The sequence below is a fragment of the Ambystoma mexicanum genome, chromosome 6q (assembly GCF_040938575.1).
Source record: "Ambystoma mexicanum isolate Mex_15411 chromosome 6q, UKY_AmexF1_1, whole genome shotgun sequence".
NCBI classification, from domain to species: domain Eukaryota; kingdom Metazoa; phylum Chordata; class Amphibia; order Caudata; family Ambystomatidae; genus Ambystoma; species Ambystoma mexicanum.
In genome coordinates this window covers 988,626,707-988,652,817 of record NC_090937.1, presented here as the reverse complement: position 1 = coordinate 988,652,817, position 26,111 = coordinate 988,626,707, and the positions used below count along the sequence as shown (strand labels likewise).

At 44.5% G+C, this 26,111-nt stretch overlaps 1 protein-coding gene across 2 annotated transcripts in view; it reads right to left on the bottom strand.

Moving 5' to 3' along the window:
• The window catches only part of SNX25 (sorting nexin 25), a 1,900,476-nt gene that overhangs the window by 1,470,760 nt on the left and 403,605 nt on the right, over window positions 1-26,111 (bottom strand). For both annotated transcript variants that reach the window (XM_069631510.1, XM_069631509.1), the window contains exon 2: window positions 17,988-18,072. In XM_069631510.1, coding sequence (XP_069487611.1) covers window positions 17,988-18,072 — 85 coding nt within the window. The remainder of the gene's footprint in view (window positions 1-17,987; window positions 18,073-26,111) is intronic.

The following is a 26,111-nucleotide window of genomic DNA, read 5'->3' as shown; positions in this document are numbered from 1 at the left end:
GTCTGCTGGAGAGGAGGGCGAGACGGTGGGCGGGGGGGGCAAGCAGAAGCCCTTCCGAGAGACAGAAAAAACCCATCGGTCTTCTGTGATGGTCTTCCACGCCTCCAGATGAGACGAAATTCATCCTCCCACCAGAGTCTCATGCGGCCGATAGAAAATATCATTTAGAAATTTTATCGGCGGAGAGACCACCCGTTGCTGAAGAGTAGGCTGTTGGCTGAGAGAAAAGCCTGCCACCTTGTTGTTGCTGTTTACGGCAGGGGCCGCCAGCTGGAGCTTCAGTGTGGCGCACACGGCGGTCCTGATAGCCTTTGAAACCAGAGAAGGACCTTGTTTGAGCCCCTGACCTCTGACTATAAGGTGCCTTTGCTGATGTTTTCACAAGAACCGACAATGACTTGCAAGTTTCAGTGCTTGCCTTGGTCTTCGTGAGTTCCTCATTCGTGGAGGAGTGGAGCAGTCATTTACCCTTCAAAGGGAGATCAAGCACCTTGTCCTCAATTTCCTTCGAAAACTTCGTAGCATGCAGCCACGCTTGGCGGGAGATGTCTACTCCGACTATAAGGCCCAGAGCAGAAGTGTCTACATGATGGGCAGCAGCCTCAAGTGGATCCTGCGCCAGAACCCTGGCATCAGATAAGCCGCCCTTGAAGTCTGAGTCGATCAGGGGGAATACATTCCTGAAACTCAGCGAGCTCCTTCCACAGTTTGACATTAGCAGCTGCCAGGATAAGCTCAGTATAAGCCTGATGCAGCTTAAAAGCTGAATTGGAAAACCCCTTTTTCCACCAATGGTGTCAAGAAGCTTTCCTCCTTGGAAAGGATCTGAGACACTGCTGTGGAGGATGTAGAGGCCGGCTTCGACTGGAGTGTAGCTGCTGCCACAAACAAAGAGGGGAGCGGGCATGCAGACAAGGATACGTCCTCAGACGCGTGAAACTTGTGGCAAGCATCAATTTTCTTGTTTAGGTGCTGCCCGGAATGATGTTTTTCCCAGACTGTATGGGCCTCCGCCAGGACGTCCTTCTGAAGGAACAGGCCGGTGCGCTCCTGTGTCGACAGAGGTAAGGTTCCAAAAAGTACCCTCTCTTGTGGAACTGGAGGCTCAGGTATTGGGAGGTCTAGAAATGCCATCATATCAAACACCCAGTCGTGAAAAGCTTGAATAGAGCGGGTCGGCCATCACTGTCCTGGTCTGCCTGGTCCTCATCCAATGAGGTAGGAGCAGAAGTTTAATCCGCCGCAGGTGGCGCCTCAGGGCCCGAAGGCGTGGTTGACAGAGCTACCAGAGTCTTTTCCACAAGGGAAAGTGGAAGCAGAGGAGGAGGCCCCACAGGGAGTGGTGGAGAAGGTGGCAGTACCAGAACCTGCATAGGGATTGCCGTGGCCGGTTCAGGCAGCTTAGGATACATTTCCCTAAATCAATCGTTAAAGTACGCCGTTATGGGATCAGAATGCATAAGCGTCTGAAACCTACCAAAAAACACATCCTCAGATAAAGGTCTAGGCACTGGAGTGGGCATAGCCCCAGTATCGCAAGGAGGATGGTTGCCAGGATGGTCCCCCACCAACTGGATCCACGTAGATCAAAGCCGCGGACGTAGGTGGAAGGGAGACTGTATGCGGCAGCGGAGTCCGAGCACGCCAATCCATTGGAGGGCAGAACGGGTTCTTATCCACAAAGCGTGGAAAAGGCTGCTCTGCCCTAAAAACAGGCCCCTCAGCACCAGCCGTGGTGAACGTTGGAGTAAGAGAGGTAGTCAAAATGGCTGCTGTGGACCGCGGGGGTTGGATCGCTATTTTGTCCATGCCTCAGGCGAGCTGTGTCATAGGTGTTAGTGAGGCCATAGTCACCACAGGGGGGTCAGGGGTATTATGTTCCATTTTAGCACTGTGACAAGGAACCTCGATGCTAGTAGATCTAGAGTGTTTCTGAGACACCTTACAGACTGCTGATGAATAGACAGAGGAAGAGATGACTGTAGAACTGGAGCACGAATGAAGGACAAGGGAACAAAAAGAAAAATATTCCCTGTGATGCAAGTGCGACCGACCCCCGACCGCAGAGAAAGGGACTGAAGGGCGATACGCTGGGCAGAGCTCAGGAAGGCAGGGCTTTGGTCGCGTGTCGTGGCCTGTGTAAAAATAAAAGGACAAAAAAGTTAATGTTTTAATGCTTTAAAGTGCTCTGGTCCCTTCCCGAAGGACGGAATGTCACACAAGTATGGAGGAAAGGGGAAGGGACGTAGGCGTATGCTAAGTAATATCTGCATTCAATATAACATCAACCTCGTAATGAGGGTCACAGTCATGAGTTTACTGTAAAAGGCTTCAGTGAATCTGTGCACACTACAGTGCAGCAAACAACTTTTCTAACACTTGGGACTGAATGTCATTCTCACTGTTATGTTATCTTGCATTTGTATCCCGCCTCCGTATGACAGAAGATACAGTAGTGGTAGGGAGGAGCAAAGTCGGGTAGATAGTTGGATAAATGCAGAAGACAGATAAGAGGCCCAGGGAGGCCTGAGAAGCAACAGGTAGCGTATCTATGTGTACAATTGGACCAAATGTATCATGGCTCTTAATTGTAATCTATGGGGTGCAGCGCCAAAAGGAGAGGCAGCTGGCGATGGGTGTTCGCCACGCCAGGGGATCTGTCTGTCTGGAATTTACTCAACATGAGAGCCAAGTCATGTTGAAGCCATGCCCAAGAAAACACAGACAGCAAAGTACTTTTACGTAATTCTTTCCTGAAGCCCCCAACAAACATTTGGGAGGGGTTCACTAAACTTGACCATTCACGCAGAGGTGTTGTAAGATCTGGAAAAGATCACGGGCTAAGCTAATGTCGGGATTGGCGGGACTCGGGGCTAGCTACAGCGTTTTGGTTGTAGCCCCTGCGCTTCTATCCGGGGCTACAACCAAAAGACCCGGGGTTATAGCCCCCTCAGCCCCCCCATACCACCATAGCAACGCCTCTGCATTCTCGTATCTAATACCATCACCTTCCAAGCTAAATTTGTCTCCTTTTTTAATCTAAAGACTTTTGTTTTTTTTCTTTTGAAAAAATATGTTGAAAATATAGTTCTGTTGATTTTGAAGGCCATCGGCTCAGGATATGCATCAACATTTGAATAAAAACGTACATTTGTTTCCCATGTATATGGTCCTGATATTTTTACTAATGCAGTGATGTGTTATAATTCGAAGAACACCGTCACGTTTAGGGAATGAATACTGGCAGAATGGCAGAAATTACACACTTCGTCAAATTAACCATTTTCCAGCAACAAGAGGGACGTAAAGGTTACTTTTAAGAAATCGGAGATGAAGAAAAAATGAATAAACAATCGATCTTTGCAATTATAGACGACATGAAGTGCACTCTACTGCACCAGAGCGCACGCATTTTGAACTATAATCCAGCGCTCGTCACTGCCTAGAGCAGAAATCAAAAAGGTCAATGCACCGCCAGATTCAGATGAACACTTAAGTGGAAAGCACGTGATCGAGAAAATAAGCGCAGCTTAAGCAACAATATTAACACTTCAACATGGCGGCACAAAGTGGGTTACCATTTTGTTGCAAAACAATCAAGCAACCTATTTCAAATCTCAAAATGTCAGGGTGATGATGAAGAAAAATTCACAGGGATTAATTCGGTCGTGGTCTACATACTTGAGGATTCACCAACGTGCGGACAGACACCCCCCCCCTTTCAAAACTTGCCACACATTTGAAAACGTGACTTGGGACTTGGGCCTTGGGCACGTGACTCGAGCCAGGCCCTACCTTTTCCTATTCATCCGCCATGCAACCTCCTCAAGTCCATCGCTTTTCTTTCTAATTCAGGCCATTAATCTTTTTCCTTACACCGACTCCAAAACTAGAAAGCAACTAGTGTCTCACATGCATACCAACATTGCAAACACCTTTCCTTTGCTTGCCACTAATGACTGATAAAAACTAAACTGAAAGCTGCATTCGAATAGTGATAAAATAAAGCCCTCAGTGTACGTCCAGGCCCCAACAGCCTTAAAGCCCGAGTAGCAGTCTATAGTGGGATTTAAAAGGGTGACTGTGACCAGAGCATTAGACTGTAGACAAACAGGCTTCGTTAAAGGCGTCGGGTGTAATCTTAACCTGCTACTAATGAGCTTGATGAAAATGCAAACCCTTAAAGACTGTAAAATCTATCTTGCATATATCGACTTAGAAAGTGCATTCGACAGCATTGTTAGGGAGCGCCTGTGGATGAAAACGACTGCTGCAAAATGTCCAACTGACCTGTTAAGTGCTATTAAAGATCTATATACAGGAACATCATTGCAGGTCAGTCTAAATCAACAAGGCCTCAGATCCCATTCCCACCGTAATGGGTTAAAATAGGGATGCCCTCTAGCTGCCTTCTTGTTAAACTTCATCTCTGATGTGAGGCATGTCATTGACCCTGCACCATCGTGCACGCCAAAAATAAACGGCCAAATGCTCGGGGTGGCTTTTCTATGCCAATGACTTGGTGTTACTAGACAGAACCCCAACGGCTTTCAGAAGAAACTAGACATTCTTCAAAGATATGTAGATCAAAACGAGCTACGAATTAAACCCAACAAATCAGAAATTGTAGTTCTCGAAAAGAGAAGTTCACGGAAAACTAAGGCCTTGAGACAGTTCATAAACGAGCATTGCCTCCAGGCGGTATCATCAATCAATTATCTAGGCACTATGATCAGCTAAAGTGCAAGTGAAAGCCTGTGGAAAGACCAACTGGAGCGCAAATTAAAACAATTGACAGTTCAGGCCATGATAAAGGGTCAAAAATATGGGAAATTACCACTCGTCCCAATTGCTCAATTTTATAATCAGAAGGTAATTCCGGCAATCACATACTCAGCCGAAGCCTGCCTTTGTCTACCGTGGAAGACGTGGGATTGGCTTGAAGGGCAAGTTTGGTGAACCATTCTATACCTGCCGAATGCAGTCCCTATGGCCATTATGCGACACGAGGTTGGACTCCTATCCCTCTATGTAAGAATGAAATGGAAATCGTTACTACTCTTCAGCAAAACGCCACAAACGGAATGTCCGATCCAATTTGCTGTCCTGTTACCAAAAATGGAGGTCTTTACAGACTGGTCATAGGATCTGTGGGCGAGATCTTGTCTCGCCCTGCTATCAGAGGTGGGTGTCACAGTTGAGACTATGCTGTAATCCCCCGTACATGGAAAAAATGTGTGGGCAGACGACTGGAGAATTACGGAAACGCAAAGGTCAAACTCCAAGACCCATTCTCTCTCAAAAACACTAACGACCTCCCTTAATGTGACACCACCTTACTTGACAAAATGTCCGAATCCTAAGCATCGAGACTAGTTTCGAAGATTTCGATTGAACATTCTACATAACAGAACTACATTATGTAGATACGGAATAGGTATGAACAATACAAAGTGCAGACTATGTGATGGAGAATTGGAGTCCCTGCATCATTTGACTCTGATCTGCCTGAACTACGACAATGGAGAACTGTATACTTGTACGATCATCTGTTCCCGAAATTTGAATTGGGTGCTGAGACATGGTGGGAGGCACTATACATGGGTGGAAATGTCAAGTGGTTGCATGCACTGGTAAAATATTTGGAAATAGTTTTTTAAAAATGGTCAGAAGTATAGGATATGGAGGATGCAGGATGATTGTGATGTGACTGGCAAAAAGTTTGTAATTAACTGTATGCCGAATAATAAAATAAAATAAAAATCACCAGACAACTTGTGGTAAATAAGCCCTCCTTGGAATGCTTGAAGGGTGTATAAAGTACGAGCACTGGCATTACAACCCAGCATGGACAGAGGACTGCAAAAGATGCTAGCTGACCAAGCAGGTTTTAGGACCAGATCAAAAGTTGCCTAGTAAGGCTAAATATAATGCTCACTTAGGCTGCAATGCCATCATATAACCAAATGACTTTGGTTTTCATAGATTAGGTAGATTTGTCACAGACTGTAAGGGATGATGAGCATCAGCTGAACAACAGCTGGAGAAGCTGCCTAGTGCGTTTGAGTGAACATTACCAAGGTGGAATGTGGTACGGCTCTCTTCTAACTCATTGTTTGCAATGCCTGGGTACCATTCCTGTGTTTTAATTAAGCGATAAAGCCTAAAGTGAGAGGCAATACAGCCAATTAGCACCCAGGCGAGGTCACTCCACCACCCTGCCAATCAGGGAGCTCGGAAGGTAGGAATTAGCACAGTGTTCATTTGCCAGCTTTCCGAGCCTCTTAAGCAGTGGGAGACCACCATCTTCCTCACAGGTCACTGGCAGCTGTATTTCTCTCCTTCGCTTTCCAACAGCACGCCCACACCCTTGTCACCAACCCACCCACCTGCCAGCACCCACCTAACTCTCCCCTTCCTGACATGCCTGCCACCGTGCCGCTAGCTTCCCTCCTTCCTACAATGCTCCAATGGCTGCAAAGGAAATAGAGAAGGGGACTAGGAGTAGTTATCTTCGCCATCTTGAGCTAAAGGCATTGGCACTTAAGGTATCATGCCAGCCTCCTAATACCTGTAACTCCCTCCGTGGGGCAGGTTATGGCCCAGGGCCATGATGCAAGGGAATAAATCCAATAACAACAAACCCACTTCTTTCCTTCCTGCGAGAATAGCAAGGTGCTGGGGAATCACCACCTGTATGGTACTTTTTTCTTCTGGAGACAAGATGTCATTGACCTGAGAGTCTTCCTTTTAGCAAGGGTGACCGGCGCAAGGTCTAGATATAGTTCAATTGAGGCATCACAAAATGATACATCAGTCAATTTCCTGGCTGCATTCATTATATTGCCTTTGATGGCATAAACGTGTACCCTTGTAGAACGTCCTGAATTAGGTCTTGCTGAGTCAAACAGGAGTGTGGATTCTGTGTGTTCTCTCCAATTTAATGGGAACACCCTTCAGCGACAGAAGTATGAATCTGAATACATCATTTTATTTATTTTTTATTTATTTTGGATTTATAAAGCGCAATACAGCTCTCTAGGCAACGAGGCGCTATAAGTATACTTAAGGAGGCTTGCTTGTGGGTTACAATAAGCGGCCCAATGTGTGAAGCTTAACATACAGTTATTTATACAGTTGAGTTACTGAGTACAATGTTCTACAATACAGAGTATGTCGAGTTCAAGTTATAGCAGGAGTGGAGACATTAAACAAGAAGAATAGCCTCTTTAGACAAAGAGCCTTGTTTTTAGGGCCTTGCGGAAGGCAGCATGAGACTCGATGGTTCTAATCTGGTCTGGGAGTTTGTTCCAGAGAGTGGCGGCCATAGTTGGGAAGCTAGATCCTCCAGCACACACTCTGCGTGAGTGAGGTACTGTGATGCGGTTAGCATATGCAGTTCTTGCAGGTCTGGAGGCTGTTTGTCTGGAGATCCTTTGCGTAATGTATCTGGGGGTGAGGCCGTGAATACATTTGTGGGTTAGGGCTAGTGTTTTGAAGACGATCATGTTCCTCTTTATATCTTCATCTGAGATGCGTTTTGGCACACCTCTCACCCGAATATTGTTTCAGCAGGATCAATATTCTGCATCTTCTGGCTTGGCATACAGCGCATTACACTCTGCTTCCAGTGCATCATAACTGTTGACATCACTAAAGCATTCAATAGAGAAGACTGGAACTTTATTTGCTTTAGCTTGAAGGCCTAAAATGTCCGTCCAACCTTTGACTCCTTCATAATGGCACATTTGTAGAGCTCCCAACAAGATTTCTAATAAATGGCAGGCCTACACCTTTGATACCAATATACAGGGGCGCCTATCAGGGAGGCCCCCTATTCACCCTCACCTTAACACTGGAACCCCTGGCTAGAATAATAAGGGAGAATCAGGATACATTTGGGATAGTGCGAAGGGAATAGCATATAAAACCTCCTTGTACATTTTGACATCCTGACTACACTGACAGATAGCCCTGCTTCTTCTGGGGTACCAATATCTGAATTGGATAAATATAAAGCAGCTTCAGGCTTTACTATCAACTATCACAAATCCAAAGGCCTGAACATCTCCATAACTTGCGGGGTCATTTCACGGGTGGAGGAAAAGTGTTCCCTTCTATGTGTTGAAGACAATGTGGAGTGCATGGGTGTTTCTATTCCAGCAGCCCCTCGGGAGATGGAAAACCAATTTTCCAAAGTTTTCAAGGAAAATCTGAATCAATGGGAGTAACAAGAACATTTCTTGGATGGGATTTATTATTGTGGGCAAGATGGCCATACCGGTTAAATACCCTTCCACCACACTACATCATGCTAAACAAAATATATTTTCTTTCATGGGGCGGGGAGAAGAGAAGCCAAGACTCCTGAGAAGAGTAATTATAGAAGGGGAGGGGAGGGCTTGGCACTCTTCATTTATACAGATATAATCTAGTAGCACAGATAGCTTGCACGCTCTGCTGGGGGTGACAACCTATGATCCCAAATGGGTCCTTATCAAGCAAGCAATGTCCCCAGTCCCTCTCTCACAATTACAGTGTATAGACTTGTATAATATTCCCAAGAAATCTGTCTACTACAAACCACTAGTACATCTATCAGCTATTGGAAAAAAGCCATGAAGAGATGGGAAGTAAACCCAGGACTGGGGCCTCTGTTCCCTGTACTGGGTAACCCACATTTCCCCTTAGGTTTGCCTAAAGGAGCCTTATGGGCTAGGTTTGTCTAAAGGAGCATTATGGGCTTGGACACTGGGGGGTCTTCATAAAGTATCCCAATTGTATGAGGGGGAAATGTTTAAAGCCAGGTTTCGGTACACACGAAAAAGGCCAGGTTACTTTTTATTATTCTAAATATGTTTTAGAAGCCTTCTGATTTAGCGAAGGCTGGTCATCCAACCATCGCTATATAGCCTGTGCGTGATGACTGTCCGTAGTGTACAAGTAAACGGATGAGTTGGGGGCATTAAAAGCAGACTACACTCCCTCCCGTGCTCCTCGTTCCGGGATTTCCAGATTTGGGTATCGTATGGAATTTGTGTTATGCACACTATTTGTTGTACTTCTCTGAGATTGCAATTTGTAATACATTAGGGCCAGCTTTCTCTGTCTATCCCCTAACCTTAGATAGGCGGCACATCAGCTCCCACTATGGACATTCATCAGATGAGGGCTACCCAGCGATGGTTGTAGGGCCAGCTTAGCTAAATCAGGATGCTTCTAAAAAATATTTGAAATAATAAAACGTCACCTGGGCTTTTATGTGTATCCTGCTGTAATACTTTGAACTAAAACATGGCGCTAGTGCGCAGTGCATTCTGGTGCGCTCGGTGCCATAATGGACATTCACTTCATGCCCCAGTGGAATTTGCACTTGCTGTGAACTATGAACTGAAACTTGAGCAGAACCATCTCCGGTTCCGGAAGCAGCTCAAGACTGTCCTCTTTGCTTTTGTCTTCTCTCTTCCATGCTGACCTCCTGTCTGTTACTGCACTGGTTAAGTGTCTATCCCCTGAACCACGGGCCCAGGTCCCTGCCCTTCCAGCTGCACACCTGCACTGCCATCTGTCAACCCTGCACTTGGGGCTGTATCTCTAACCCTACAGTCCCCTCTACCTGCACTTTCTAGCACCTGCCATTTTGCACTTAACCTTGCAATTGCCAGCTGCTGGCTGCACTTCTTGTTCTTGTTGTTTAGTTCCTATGTCCTGCACTTGCTCCTCCTCCCCTTCCCACAGTACTTTTACCTTTTCCTCTCCGCCTGCACTTGTGCAATCTCAATGTCACTGGGCCTAGTAAGATTGTTGTCTTGTTCCCTGGTCCCCTCCCCTGCCACGTCGCGCTTTGAAACACTTGTGTATGGGCACGCTATAAATAAAATATATCAAACATATTTTCAACATCGATCGCACTATTTCACTGGAAAACATGTTTTGAACATTATTCATTGCTTATGTTAGTTAGCGTTGCTCATCCAAGGACACAGTGCGCAAAGAGGCTGGGATAAGAAGGTGCCAGCTGGTACCTGATAAGGTTACCATGGAAATTGTCAAAACTGAGGATGAGTTAGAGTTGTTTTATTGCTTTCTTGAGAAAGGGAAGAGTCCTGCTCCTTGGGGTTAGTGTGGGTCACTCCGGCCGGGGGTTCACGAGAGCTACTAACAACTAGAGACTGAGGCCAGAAGATTCTAGAAGGTGCCTCCCCACGTTTGCATAGGGCTTAAAATACGGGGCACTGAAACGGTTAAACAGAAAGCTTCACATTGGAGGGGGGACACCTTGCTCCATGCCGTAGGCTGCCGAAGTCTCTCTGCATAGCTGTTTTCAGGGTTTTTCAGTGGATTCTGGCGAGAGGAGGGCAATCCTTAAAGCTGTGTCAACGATGATGTATTCTCTTTAGACTGTATAAGAGCCGGTTTATCATTTAGCTGAGCATGTGTATGGGTGAATCATTGACCCCGTTCAAGGTTTTTCATTCAGTGTATTGGTGAGAAAAATAAGATACATCTGTTCACTTTTTGGAATGCAAAACACCTGCCTAAAGGCCTTTGGTCCAGGTTGAGTGGGCCACTTGGTCCAATATTGGATTTTGTAAAGCCAGGTTACCCCTGGTGAGAGACAAGTTCCAATATATTCAATTGCCCCACTGGATTTCCCAACCCTTGATTAAGGAAAGGTAAACATGGGACCAAATGGAATCGGAGCGCATGTATCAAGATGGCCTTCTTAAAGCTAAGGTGTCCATCTTTTATAAATTGTTGGCTAGTAATGCCACGGGGAAAACTACTATATATGAATAATTGGGAGCAGGATTTAAGCCACACTATTGATGAAGAATTATTGAATATCTGGACCCGGAATTATAAATGCTCAAGAGGCACCATGAACAGAGAATGTGTATTCAAACTGTGTTATGGATGTCTACTACCCCCAAGCCTAGTATAATATATCATAATAATTCACCTGTATGTCGGTGTAGGCTTGGGAAGCAGGGGGACTACATCCATATGTAGTGGAAGTGTCATGAGTTCATAGTGATTGGAGGAAGGAAAGTTCCATCTAGAATTTGTGGTTTCCCCATTTAGAGGACCCCCACCCTAACAGTCCTTTTGGTGCCCCAGCTGAGGAGATATATCATGCTCTGGGCACACTGATGCTTTTCACCCATCTCCTTGTGGCACCAAAATTCAGTATTGCAAGAACTTGGAATAATCCAGACATTCTGGTGCTTCAAATGTGGTGGGCTAAGATATGGGATATAGTGGCTGAGAAGATTACAGCTCATGTGGAGAGGGGGTATTGGAAGACATAAGAAATACGCCTCTACTGTCATCATATATTCTGTCACAACCTCAATAGGTTAAACAAAAGTAGTCAACAAATGTTCATGGTATCTGCTTCCTCAACCCCTCCAGTCAAATCCCCCCCTTCCTAATTCTCATTACCACACCAGGCTCTGCATCTGCAAATTATAAACACAGCTGCATGCCAAGGATTACAATAGAATCATGAAACAAACTAAAAAGGAAAAATGATAGAAGCCACCATATAAACCCCTTGCCATCAGTCGGCAAGAGACCACAGAAGACTTCCAATTGGTCACTCGAGAAATCCCTTAACAGCCTTCTCAACGAAATACCCGTTGAAGCACCTGCCTGAGAACAGTAACCAAGAGAAACCCACCAATTCAAGCAACACAAGCTGCCAAATGAGAAAAAGACAAAACTACAACCTACTTCCCTTCTAACACTGAACCAATTAAACTACCATATCCCAATAAAACCAGAACTGTGAGAAACCCCACTCAACACACCCTTCATCACAAGACAATCTACGGCAAGCACAACCATGCATAGGAACTACTACACCAGCGCCAAACGGTGTGTGCTTCTTTTGGCTGCCAGTCCTGTCGGCGTGCAGAGGGTCTGTCTGGCTAATAGCAGCAGTCTGGCGCTGGCGTTAACATTAAGTTAGTGGAGCCTGCAGAAATATCGCAACCTGCAACTTACCACATGATAAAAACAGCCTCTCAGAAAAGGCCCAGTACCGCAGAGCAACCTGCGTGATGCTTCGAATAAAGTATCCTTTCCTTGCTTTGTCCACCGTAAGATTAGAAGTAAACCTGGGTTTAGAAGACTAAAAGTTCCTACAAGATCTTTCCTCCCTGTCCTGACGAAGGCCCGGCACAAACAACGAGAAAACCAAGGTTGTACAACACTTGGCTTATTAAAGAACAGCCCTTTCAGGAAGATTGAAGTTTTGCTTCCTGCATAAAGGACCAGTATATATGTGGGGAACACTGACTATGAGGTGGGTCCTCCTAGAAACAGCCATATTATGCTGTATTACAACTCACGAAGCCAGCAGATGATTTAAGGCGGACTTCACCAGCCCTGATGAAAGTGGTGTAACTATCCAATACCACTGAAACCGGTCGGTTTACCATTGGGCTGCAACTTGGCGTAAGAAGGACTGAGGGATTTATAAAAAATTCTACACCAGCCTGCAGCTCTATCTTCTTAAGAATCTAAAAAAAGAGGCTTTTTGGATACTTACGGTTGTACGTTGTGGAGCCGAGGATGATGAAAATCACTCCACGTACCTAGTATTTAGGAGAACTGTGTTGAAATATTTGGTCTATTCACCTCTGATACTTTTTGAATTTTGCTAACCTACAGACACTATTGGTTTATGGTAAAAACAAAAAGACAACTGCCAAGAACATGTGTTTTTTTAAAATAACTTTCTGCTTTCCATAGAAACTAATTAAAGACTAAAAGAATGTTTCACTTGGAAAGTAGTCTTGATATGGCAAAAAGGCAATAGAAAATGAAAATCAAATATTGATTCCCCCGAAAAATTATCAAGCAAACAAAATCATCCGAACCAGAATGTGTGACTATCACGAATGAGGGAAGATTCGGGTGTTAGACTACCCTTAAGGTCCAACATGTGGACACCTTTCGTTATTGTTACCCACTAAACTATGGAATTCCCTACCCACACATCTCTGCATGAAAGAGAACCACCAGACATTCTGGAAACAACTCTAAACATAGTTCTTTAACTGAAGCCAATCAGATACACAACAAGCAACCCAGACTATCCAGATAGTTACCACTGGTTTCCTTTCATCTCTATTTCTTAAAGCTAAAGGCACCAAATGCCCATACCAGCAAGAACCATTGACAATAGTCTGCGGAAACATGTCACAAACACTCCTAAGAAATCCCCAAACACTGACCCCATGCACACTCCAACCAACAATTCCCTCATTAATTAGTCACTGTTAAATGTACCTACTTTTGCAACACATCCACCATCCGTTCCGTCAGATAAACCAAAAGGTCTAGCACACTACACGCGGTTTATACCCTATGTGTGGGGTCAGTAATGAGAGACAGACAACTGCTTGTTTTTTTTCCTCGAGATTAGACACTTTATTAAGAAACAAATTGGCAAATACATCCTTGCTAATCCTACTCTATCAGGGAATTCCCTCAGTGGTCTAAAGGCTAAGGGAATAACTCCTATCATAAACAAACCGGCACTCACACTAAACTGTCAGTCTACAAAAATAGATACCTCTCACGATCAATGGCAATGTATCATGTTGGCCGAAAACCAACCGTCTCATGTACTAAATGTCAGAAATACAGAATCATAAGTTTAACCAATGTGCGGCCATTTTAATATAGCAAGAATCGCCATTTTGTTTTCTAATGTTTGCTCATTGCTTTTTGTTCTAAACTGCTTAGCCGAAAGCTAATTCTGCTTATGCTGCTTATTCTGCTTCACTGTTACATTGTTGCTCAAACGCGAAAGAGCAAGGCCGCGAAGCCGGGATTTATTTGTTGAAACATAATGTAGGCAGCCACAGAGAGGTATGCCTAATCCCCTCCCGCATATAGCATTGGAGGAGAGCAACACGGCATTTAATCATTTCACTGATGCCAGCCAGTCTCGGTAATATGGTAGAAATGCTAGAAAGGAACAGTTAAAGGCTTGAATTATGCTTTTCTTACGGCCCTTTCCTAAGCCCAGTAGAGCGTGCTGACTCCCAGGACACAAATAGCAAATAGGAGATAGCAAGGCCTGGAATGCGACTCTTCCCCCGTATGCAGCTTGCTCGCAAGAACAGAAACACTGTTTTCTGTTCAACAAAGAAATATGTCTCTAGACTCGCAATGTTGCATATTGTTGCTAAAATAGATGTTCGAAGGTGTCATATTCGTCCAAATTGTCAATCGTCAAACCCAGTTCAAAGAAACTATACAATGGGCGGTGTTAAACATGTCATGACTGATTGTAAAATGTGCATTTTGTATATATGTAACTGATGTATGCTATTTGCTCTCTTGCGTCCCTCGAGGTCTGGAGACACACGTCGCGGGGCTTGAGACCGAGTTGGCCAACTGAGACTATTTGCTTTGCAATAAACCCTAGCTTTTGGGAATACAACCTCGTGTCTGGCGTATCAGTTTGTGTGTGGTGATTTGCCTTGTTTCCACAACACGAGGGTCCCCTACGGGCCCCTTCAAAACAACAAAACATTTAAAGGAAATCATAAACATAAATCAGTATTTGACCAGTATTTTTGGTTGACCTTCACCTGTCCTGGTTAAGTCCCTTCTCATGGGTTTTTCAAAGTCAATTCTCCAAATGTTCAAAGGGAAAGAAAAGTCTTGAACCAGTTCTTATGAATTCCAAGCCAATACAAAAGTTCAAACAAAAATCCACTGATAACAATTCTTCAGCTTTCAGTTGAAAGGTTCCCCTTCAAAGTTCAGCCAAGAAAATAGCAACAATGGTAATCCTGGCGTCTTCTTTCCAAGATGAATAGCCACAGTTTAAACATTAGGTGAACAACTTCTTTGACAACTGTACAATTAAGACCTCTGCAGTCAATTTGGTATAATTGTCAGGATACTTCTTTTGGGTTTTGGTTTCCCTCTTGACAACCACCCTTCTACTACTGTTACCATGGGAAAAGCCTCCTTTTTTCCACACTATACTACTACTTCAACCAACTTCAATATGACATCCACTGACAGTTTATACACCACCACAGTTCATGTACGTCTACTTCTTATACAACGTTGTACTTCTGAATTATTAGGCATATAAAGACAAGACGCTGCAACCTCTGAAGGTAGGCAAGGCACTCTTCTTTCCTATACTCCAAGAAAACTGCAGCCTCTTCGCCTCTTCTGTCCGCCTTACTGCCACAAGTATAACCTGCCTCTGCTACAAGACTGACTTTCTCTCAACTTCAACAGTCTTCAGCATTACAGACGGTTATCTTCGGCATGACTCTTTTACAAGCACTTAGCTCCCTTCCCCAGCTTTGTTCACACCTTCTTGGTTCCAGTAACTACCCTGAAGGTGTGTTAGCACTCTTCGAGGTTCCGGTAACAATGCCACACTTGTATCAGAGGACACTGGACCTTTACTAACCTCGTAAACCAGATGGATAGCTCTTAATAGGGCTGGTTTCACTACGGAAAGGGTTCTCCTCTTGGCTTTGGTAATGCAGGTTCTTCTAGTCAATATAACAACTACTGAACCTAAAGAATTAATGTTCTGATAATTACAAGGTTCGGTCTTCAAAGGAACAACAGTTTTAAGGGTATGCGACCACTCTGTCAAATACATTTTCAACTTTAAAGAGATACCAGCGATTGTAGTCCTGTTCAATATCACAGAGACGGTTTCAGACTCCTTTAAGGTAATGCAATTGGCCACACGCGACCTTCCTTAGATGTTGCATTTCTTGCAACACTTGTGGAACTCAACGTTATGTTTTCGGAATGGTTTGTAACAGGCGTTCCCCTTCAATGAGAGACACGCGACCACTCCAGCAAAAGTTAATTACTCAACAATGGAAATAATAGGTTTTTCTTCTTACGCGAACACTAGTGCTCTCACTAATAGTGCACGTGTTACATTTCCATTATTAAAAGGAAGTTTCACAATGACAAACAGTTTATACTTGCTTCTGAAGTTACGCAAGTTACTTCTGAGCTGGTAACAGTAGTGGCAAAGCTTGATAAGTGAACCTGAACACCAAGCTTCACTGACCGGCTCCAGGAACACTGCAGTAGCGTGCTGCTTCACTTTCCTGACTTTTTCAACAACTGCTGCTACTACTACTACTTTGAACACTCTTAAGACCCAAACCCTTCTGCAGCAGAGGTGTCTCAGATCCAGCCACGCTAGTTGGGAGTCTCCTTCACCCCTCAGTCTGTAGGCTTGTCTTCTGCTACGGGCCTCTGGCTTCAGCACGATCACAGCTCTGCGATCATAGCTACTCAGAACATGGGAAAAGCTCCACTCAGCACGTCTTCCTCAGTGCAGCCACGGCAATGCAGGGTTTGAGAGCACAAGAATCTCTCAGAACTTTCAGGTGAAATCTCCTGTCTCCACACTCCGATGTCCTTTCTTTGATCACACTTCCTCATGAATTTCCAGCCTCATGCTTTTCTACTACTTCTGCTGCTGCCAGCCTTCCAACTCCTGTTCCATCTCCTTCTCCTCTAATGCTGCAGCTTTTTATGCCTCACAGGTTTGGCAATTGGCTTCAGGTGTGAGCCATTGGTTTCAATTGCCTGACCTGTGCAAAGGCTGTTCGACTTAATTGCCCGACTACAACATCTACATTCCTCTCCAGCCCTCTTCTTTGTCTCAGTCCATATAAGATTCTGAGACATGTAGTTTACTTTATCAAAGTCAGGGTTTTCTACTTGAAGGGTAGATTTAATCCCCTTAGTAATTGTAACAGAGCAGTTGTATGTTTTAACTGTGCTAGAGGAAGGAGTTAGAGAAGACACAATTTCCACCATTCCTAGTATTGTACCTTTGATATTGAGGACGACATTTAGGAACACAAAAGATTCTCTCTCTTGGTATGATATGCTTTGGTGTTACAACTTTAGGCTTTACCACATAAGTTTTAATAGGAGGTTTAGAGACATTAAAATGACAGTAAGCCATAACCTCTTCTGGAACAGTGGTAAAAGTCTCCCTAAGAGAAAAATTACGGTATCTCATCCCACGGAATCGCCTTACTTCCCTGGGCCTGGTCTCCACCCAGGTGATCCTCCCGCAGTACAGCACAGCCCCAGGATTGGGATTAGGAAGCGTCTGCCTTCCCCTAACCACCTGGGCGGAGACTTAAGGCTGGGTTTCAGTGAGGGATCCGCAAGATTCTTCACACCTAGCCTTTACCCCATCCAAATGCATCCACTACTATTTGCTTCTGGGACGTGCTTAAGAATAACACACCCCAGAGATCGTTTATCAATAGTAACAATGCAGAATTCCATACTCAACACAGGTAATGGATGCTTCCGACATGCACTCACCAACACAACAGCCTTACCACTCCTCACTTTTCCCAACATCCCACTAACATGAGCCACCAAACTATTTTCTTTTTTTTTTTTTACAGAGCCTCATATAGCGAGGCAAACATAGTCAGAAGGGCGCTATGCAAGGCCATTTTACCTTACCTTACAAGAACAAGAAACACTGCTTTCAAGGCCAAAAAAAGTGAGAGAGAAGTAATGAAACTTTCTTCTTGCCTTGTGAATATCACCAAATGAGGCATGCATTGGGTAAAGAACAACAAAATATGTAACTTAACACATGTAGAGGATGTCCTTACAACATCAGCAAATACTTTCGATACTGTTTAAAATGCTAACAACAACCGCATAATAAGCCCAGCTTGTTGCTTGGAAAAAGAAAAGTAATTTCTTATCTGGAATTCATATTGTAGCCTAAACAGCTAGAAATGTATCTTAATGCAGAATTCGTTAGATCCACAGTTCGTGCTGCTTATCTGCTAATAAAGGCGAACGCATCCATCAGAATGGACTTTCATAGTTAGTAGCAATCCTTTGGTTGAAGGACCTTGGGTGACCACACAGAGTCCAAACGTTCAGCAATAGTTTCATAAAACCGCTGCCCTGTCACTTCCGCTTACCTTCCTTCAGAGCTTTATCCAGGGTGTGAGAAATAACCACTCTTCTTGATTGACTTGTCTCGGACGAACTTCCACACAAATGGTTCTGAAAGATAAAGAAAAATATACACTTTACCGCTCTGAGAGGTTATGTCACAGAGGTCATTAATACTGCACAATGAACTTACTAAATCAAAGGTACAGATAACTAAAAAACACACACACACACACACACACACACACACGCACGCACGCACGCACACACACACACACACGTAAAATGCTTCACAAAAGCTACTGTACTTGTGAGCAACATTTGGACATTTCACTCTTTTTTCTCGCCTGAAACGGGCTGTTGACCAGCAAACATTGCCACCACCATGGCCCCAAAATATCACTGATACACGGCTGATACAGTCATGCAAGAAGATGTTTATCATTACAGCACTGTGTCTCCTTGACATTCAAGTGGGCCTGCACATGCATGCTCTAACCACAATGCATGTAGGCATTTTAGTCTTAGATGTGCCAAGGCATGCATCATTATTTATTTCTGTAACGCCGGAACACGTGGGCATCAGGGCGCTTGACAAAGAAACGCTGGGACAACGAAAAGACAAGAGGGGAGTTATTCAAATAGGATCGTTTTCAGTTGCTTGTGGCAGGGCCACAGGGCTTCCTCCTCTTGTAGAGCCGGAGGGAGGGGGTTCCAGGCTTTTGTGGCAAGGAAGAGGAAGGATCTGCCGTTGCTTCGAGTGCGGCTGGCCTTACGGAAGATTAGTAGACGTGGGTTACTAGATCTGAGTGTTCTCTGTGGGTGACGGTTCTTAATTTTCTCTATCAGCTAGTCACGAGCTTTGCCCTAGACACATTTGTGTGTCAGTAGGAGACTCTTAAATCGGATCCTCAAGCTTATTGGGAGCCAGTGAAGTTTCTTTTCTGTGCTCCGAGATGTGTTCATCTGCAGCTTAGTCATATTACCCTTAGAGGTGCCACCTAAGAGCTAATTGCAGTACTCTAGCAGAGAGAGGATGGCTGCTCTGGCTAGAGATTTGCAATTCTTTTCAGAGATAAAAGGCTTGATTTGTCTTAGCAGATTCAGATAATGCATGGTTTTCATTAAGTGGTTTACTGATGAATCTTATCTCAGAGAGGAGTCTAAATAAGTGCCCAAGGTTTTGACTTTGCTGAGTGTCGGTATAGGGCAGCCATCAATGTCAAAGTGGGCATACCATTGGTCTAATTTGGATCTAGCTTGTTGAGAGCCAAATAGTAAAAGCTTGGTTTTGGAGTTGTTTAGGCACATTTAATTTGATGTCATTCACTGTTTGAACATGTGGAAGGTGCTGCCTAGTTTGGAGTATCGTCAGCATAATTAGAGAATAACATGTTTTCCCTATCCGATTTGTCGCATTCTGGCCTGACATATACATTGAAGAGGGCCGGGGACAAACTGGCTCCCTGGGGGACCCCCATAACAGATGACAGCAGGATCAGAGCCAACACCGCCGTAGTGTACAGCAGAGACTCTGCCAGACAGGAAGAAAAGAAACCATGACAGTGCTTGATGGGAGCATCTGCCTGCATTTAGGAAGTGTCACAAGCAAAATGTTGTGGTCTAGTAAATCAAACGCTGCAGATAAATCCAAAAGTATCAGCAGACCACACAGATTATCATCAACCATATCGAGCATGTTGTTTGGAAGATCTAGCAGAGCACTCTGATCTGATGAGCCCTGAAACCGGATTGCCTTAGGTGGAAGATGGCATATTGATCTAAGTAGTCTTGATATTGTCTAGTAGCCATTTTTTCAACTATCCTGTGGAGAGAGCAAGAGTTGGTAATGGGCCTAAGGTTGCAAGGGTCTATGGAATTGCGCCTTGGCTTCTTGACCAGTGGTGTAACTGTTATTTTTGTATGCAGTCCAGGAAAATATTGTGCTTGAAAGAGTTCACAAAGGTGTGAGAAACGGGATAAACAGAGATCTATGATCTAGGATAATCTTGGATGGCAATGCGTCACCTAGGCAGGAGGTAGGCGGCACAGTAGCGAGGGCTCCCGATAGCTGCAAGTTGATAATAGCCTTAAAGGACAATGTCAGGTTTTCTACTACCGAGTTTGATGTTTTTGGCGCGATGTTGGGTTGGGAGTAAGCCACATAAGGCAGAGGTGGACTTGTAGGGTCAATCAGGGCGAAAGCTCTGATTTTTTTAAGGGCTGCTGAGATTTTATCTGAGAAAGCGAGCTGCATTTTGGAACAATGTTCTTCAATTGGCCCAAAGATCTGGGACTGGATTTTAGGCTTTTTTAGTTCTTTCACAGTTTTGAGAAGTTGCTTTGGACAGTTGTTGGCATGGACTATTTGCTGGTTTAAGTAGTTTTTCTTAGCTATTTTGTAGGCCTATGATAAGTCATTTCAAGTTTCTTTTTGGTGGTTTAATTTGGCCGAGGCACATTCTGCTTGTTTTATTTCTTTTTTAGTTCCTCGAGTGCGGGCGTAAACCAGCACTTATGCAAGGTCCCGTCTCTGACTGTAGTTATTTTGGTTGGTGCAAGTTGGTCTAATATGCCAGTCATATGCTTCTGAAATGTGGCTGCCAAGTGGATAGGGCAGTCACTATCTTTAGTGTTCCTAAAGAGCTGGGTAGTCGATATCGAGAGGTCTGATGGAGTGAAAATGTCTACTCTTGACTTTCTTGGGTAGTTCGAACAAAGACAGTTCACAATGGACACTGATGTAAAAATATTAATCCTATAATGTCAATCCAGGGTAAGATGAAATCTACACTGGTTAAACATGAAACACAAATATTAAGTACAAAACATTTGTCCAATGTTATCTTTAAATAGGTATGATAAGGCAATTTGAAACTTTTTAAAATCAAGCTAATGTGGTGGTGTAGTCCTAAACTCTAGGATGGTACTCATATTGTCTTTCCTATTTTCTGAGACTACGGACTTCCACATCCATCATGGTCATAGTTACCCATGTACCATGTACGTCCTGGGTTCCTAATCATGTAGACACGTTAATCATTATACTCCATAACCAGCGAAAATGGCCACTGTTGCGAAAGTGCCCATATGAAACAATGCTGGTACATGCAATGACTTTGATTGGCCAAAATGAATAACATTACCATTAAAGTTAAATGCATTCCACTCCCAGGAGTAATGCATTACTACGGGTAAAATTCCATACCCAGTGCACTGAAACATACTATGTGTGGACATAGGCGGGTCCAAATACCAGTAAAAACTCGCCATCAAGCGTAGCCGTATGAGTCTGTAAAGTGTTCAATCAATTGGAAAGTATGCTAAATAGATGCTCGTATATTTACTGGGAGTATCCTGATAAGAGACCAAGGGGATAAAGGTAATATTTCAGAATCTTACCCCGTACTACGGAGGATTCCAAATAGCATCATGCACTGTTCAGTGATTGTGTTTATTGTAGGAACAATATCATATTCAAATGTTCATTACAAGTCATAGATTATGTGCCGATTACGTTCCGACTTCTGGTTGTTTGTTTAAGGTTGCATTGCGCTTACCTTGTAACAATATATATATCTTGCAGTGTATGAACCCAAATTCCTTTCTTAAGTTTGTAGTTATGCGGTGTTCGCCAACATCAGTGTGAGTGTAACGAGTAGATTTCCTGCGGATAGCATGATTAATGGTATAAGTATAAGCATGTATGCGATTTATCAGCCGACATGATACACATGCCTGGATGGCGTATTAGAAGTACGTTATCTGTCAAGTCTCAGTAGGGAGATGTCCGGTCAGGAATCATCTGAAATGTGCACGCCAGCGGCTTCATACAGCCGTGTACTTCTGTTAATGGAGGTGCGCGGCCATTAAGTAATTGCACGCTGCCGTGAAACGGCAACTAGACCATTCGCCAATATGGACAGAAAAGTGCGCATGAATCTACCATGTGCAAAGCTGAGGCAGTCTAACTGCACAAAAAATACAAAGGATGAACTAAATCAATATGACCATTTAGGTGCTGCCGACTATTACTATGAATAAGCATATTGGGAACTATGTATAGTGAACCCAAAAATAAGTATCCTTGTATGTTTTATCCTGCATTGCAGAGACTCCAAATGAGCAAATTTCACAGCAAATAATTCGAATATTCACACAAACATTGGACCTCATTACTGTTGAGTTCAAAAACGTAATTAGTTTAGTGGTCGCATTCCTCAAAAAAACAAGATTTAAAAATATTTTAAAATAACATCCAGAAAATGTAACTAATTATAGTCCTTTACAGTTGCAAATAATAGGAATAATGGAGAGAGAGTGCAAACATCAATCCAGAAAAACATGCATCTCATGTCCTTATTTAAACCTTCACTTGTGCAGTGAACAGATACATTTGAATTCTAAACACCTTAACAATCGTATAAGATTCCATCCATGTTTGCTAAATTTGCCTTTATACAGTCCTATAAATCTCATATCACTTTTGTTCTCCATCTGATGACAAGTCTGCCAATGTTGTGAGAGGGTTAATCTTTGGTCTTGACTGCTTATGCTGTGTAAATGTTCCCTAATCCAGATACTTAAAGGTCGAATAGTGCCTCCAACATATATTTTGTTGCAAATAGCGTAGACCCGGTGAGTGGTTTTGCAATTCATAAAATCTTTTATTTGAATTGTAATATCTGTTTTATACGTAAATAGTTCAGTGTCTGGATGTGCATACTGGTACATACTACAGGTGCCACATTTGTGGAACCCCTTGGGTGTCCGCAACGAGTCACTGCCACCAGTTGTTTGGCTACTGGAAACATCCAGAAATGAGGGGCACAACACGTTTTTTATGGTCTGTGCCCTACTATTTACAAATCTGGGTTTGTCAGATATGTGCAATAGCAGGTGCCAATGTTTCTGTACAATTTGATAACGATTGTGTGCATCTTTTGAATATGACAATATCTACTGTCTGATTAACAACCTTTTTCGGCTGAGGTGTATCTTGTAACAAATCTATTCTATTACATTTCTCAATTATGCGAGTAGATTATTTAACATTGCTGAGAGAGTACCCTCTCCTGTGAAATCTCTCTGTTATAGTGTCACATACTTTAATGAATTGCATATCTTCACTGCAATTCCTCCTTGCCTTATGGAATTCTCCACCAAATACGTTGTTGATGATAGCCCCCCTGTAGCAACTACTAGCATGTAAAACAGAGTTTACTTCTGTTGGCTTACGAAAAGTATTGGTTTCAATCTTCCAATATTTTTTATGTAAATATGCAGATCCAAAAAAATCAATATTACTCTAATCACAATGGCCAGTCAGGGCGATACCAAATTGATTGTTAAGATAGTCAATATATTGGTTAAACGTCTCAGGTGTGCCTTTCCAGAGAATAAGAATATCATCAATTAACCAGGTTACTCACCGTAGTAACCACCTTACTCCTAGTCCATAGTTCCCTTTCCTCCATACTTATGGGACATTCCTCCGTCCTGTCGGACGGGACCGGAGCACTTTGTAAAAGCATCAAAAAAATTTGCAAAAATGTTAGTTCTTCCTCTCTTTCTACGTGGGGTACGGCACACGGCCGTAACCACTCCCATCTTAACTCCACCCCGCGCATCGCCCATCAGTCCTTTTCTATTGCCATGTCACAGACCTTTAAGCAATCATAGAGGAACATTATTAGAGGGGACGGCGGGCGGGCGTATGGAGGAAAGGGGACTAGGAGTAAGGTGGTCACTACGGTGAGTAACTTGGTTATTCTCCTACGTCCCGTCCCCTTTCCTCCATACTTATGGGAGATTCCCAAGCACATCTTACAGGAATTACGGGTGGATGGAAAAACCCCAATTGAAACAGGTTCTTCAGCAAAGCCTGGCCAAACTGAGCATCAGCTCTGGAGCTCAAGTCTAGACAATAATGTTTACAAAAGGCCGATGGGGAGGCCCAAGTAGCTGCTTTTGCGGTGGTCTCCCAGGGGACATTTCTGAAAGGCAACCGCAGCTGCCTTGCCCCACACCAGGTGCGCATGAATACCTTTAGGAGGCTGCCGACCCTGAACAGTCTAAGCCTCCGTAATACAGGCAGCGATCCATCTGGAGATAGTCGCCTTAGAGGCCCGTTTAACTTGTGGATTACCAAAGGTCACCAACAGTTGAGAAGAGTTCCTAAATTCAGATGTTCTGTCTAGATAGAACTTAAGAGCCCTTCTCACATCCAAACAATGCAGAACCCTTTCAGCTTCTGAAGCATGGTTCGGAAAGAAGACCGGTAGGGTGAGCGATAGGTTCAGATGGAAATCAGAGACCACCTTCGGCAGGAAAGAAGGATTTGTCCGTAGGACCACCTTATCCTTGTGGAAAACCAAGAAGGGATGCTCCACTGATAAAGCTTGGAGTTCACTCACACGCCTTGCTGAAGTAACAGCAACCAAAAAGGACACCTTCCACGAAAGGTGCTTCAGGTCCACCGTGGCCATTGGTTCGAAAGGTTTATGGCACAGCGCCGTAAGAACCACATTCAGATCCCACGCCGGGTGCGGCTTGCGAACCGGGGGATAAAGGCGCATCAAACCTGCGAAATTTCTCCTAATCACTGGATTAGACAGTGTAAGAGCATTGGTCCGTGGATAGGTAGGCGGATACCGCTGAGAGATGAGTTCTGCAAGAAAGAACGTGAATGCCCGACTCTGCTAGGTGGGACATGAAAGACAACAGTGTCAATCGTAGCCGCCCTTGGGTCCAGCTGTTTGTCTAAGCACCAATGACGGAACCTAAGCCATTTGCTTCTATACTGAGACCTTGTCGAGGGTTTCCTGGCTGCCTTAATAATGCACATGTTATCCGCAGACAGGTTGAGATGTTCGAATGACTTGAACTCAGGCACCATGCTGCCAAGCTGAACGATTGTGGGGAGGGATGCCACAGCTGTTGATCCTGATGAAGCAGGTCGGGACTCACCGGTAGCCTGATCGGAGGATACATCGACAGGTGTTGAAGTTCTGAGAACCAGAACCTGGCCGGCCACCACGGGGCTATGAGCAGAGGAGAACAGTTCACCGTGTTCTTCAGCTTGCAAATCGTCGGATGAATCAGAGGCAGAGGTGGGAAGGCATAGGCCCTCATGTTGTGCCATGGAATCTCGAGAGCATCCCCCAGAGAGGAGGCTCCCAGCCCGTTTCTGGAGGCATACAAAGGAAGTTTCTTGTTTGCCGTTGTCGCGAAGAGGTCCACTTTCCTGAGTGCCCCAACGCAGGAAAATCCAGGAGAGGATCTCCGCCTTCAATTCCCACTCGTAGCTGACCATCGTCCGCCGACTGAGGGCATCTGCCGTGACATTCAGCTGGACCAGAATGTGTACTGCGACTAGCCAGATACCATGATGAACCGCCAACTCCCAAATCTGGATGGACAGGTCCACGAGCGGGGGAGACTTGGTGCCCCCTTGCTTGTTGATGTAATACATTGACACCACATTGTCCGTGCGGATACGGACCACTTTGTTGGCAATGATTGGTCTGAACGCCTTGAGCGCTAGGAAGATCGGCAGAAGCTCCAGATTTATGTGGAGGAGCTTGTCCTGATGCGACCAAAGATCAGAGACCTCAAGAAGGTCCAACGTCGCACCCCACCCCAGAAGGGAGGAGTCCATCGTGACCGTCACCATAGGAGCTGGGTCCTGAAACGCTGCACCCACCGACAGGTTGCTGAGAGACGACCACCACTCCAGGTCCGTTCTCATGGAAGCCGGAATCAAAATCAACTTGGAGTCTGGATCCACAGCCTGATGCCAAGAACTCCGAAGAGCCATCTGAGTGTGCCTCATTTTGAGACGAGCAAGAGGAAGAGCCAACACGCACAAGGCCATGAGGCCCAGAAGCCTCTAGAACCACCAGGCCGACATGCTCTCCGACTGCGCAAACATCAGACACGTGGCCAACAGATCTGCCATTCTGTCCCCGGTCAGGTACACTCTGCAGTCGATAGTGTTCCAGTGAAAACCCAGGAAAATCAAGTCCTGCGAGACCGTCATGGAAGATTTCTGCCAGTTCACCGACAGCCCAAGATGGAACAGGAGCTGAAGGAGAGACTGAAGATTGCACGCAGCTTTTAACGGACAAGGGCTGCGTAAGAGCCCGTCG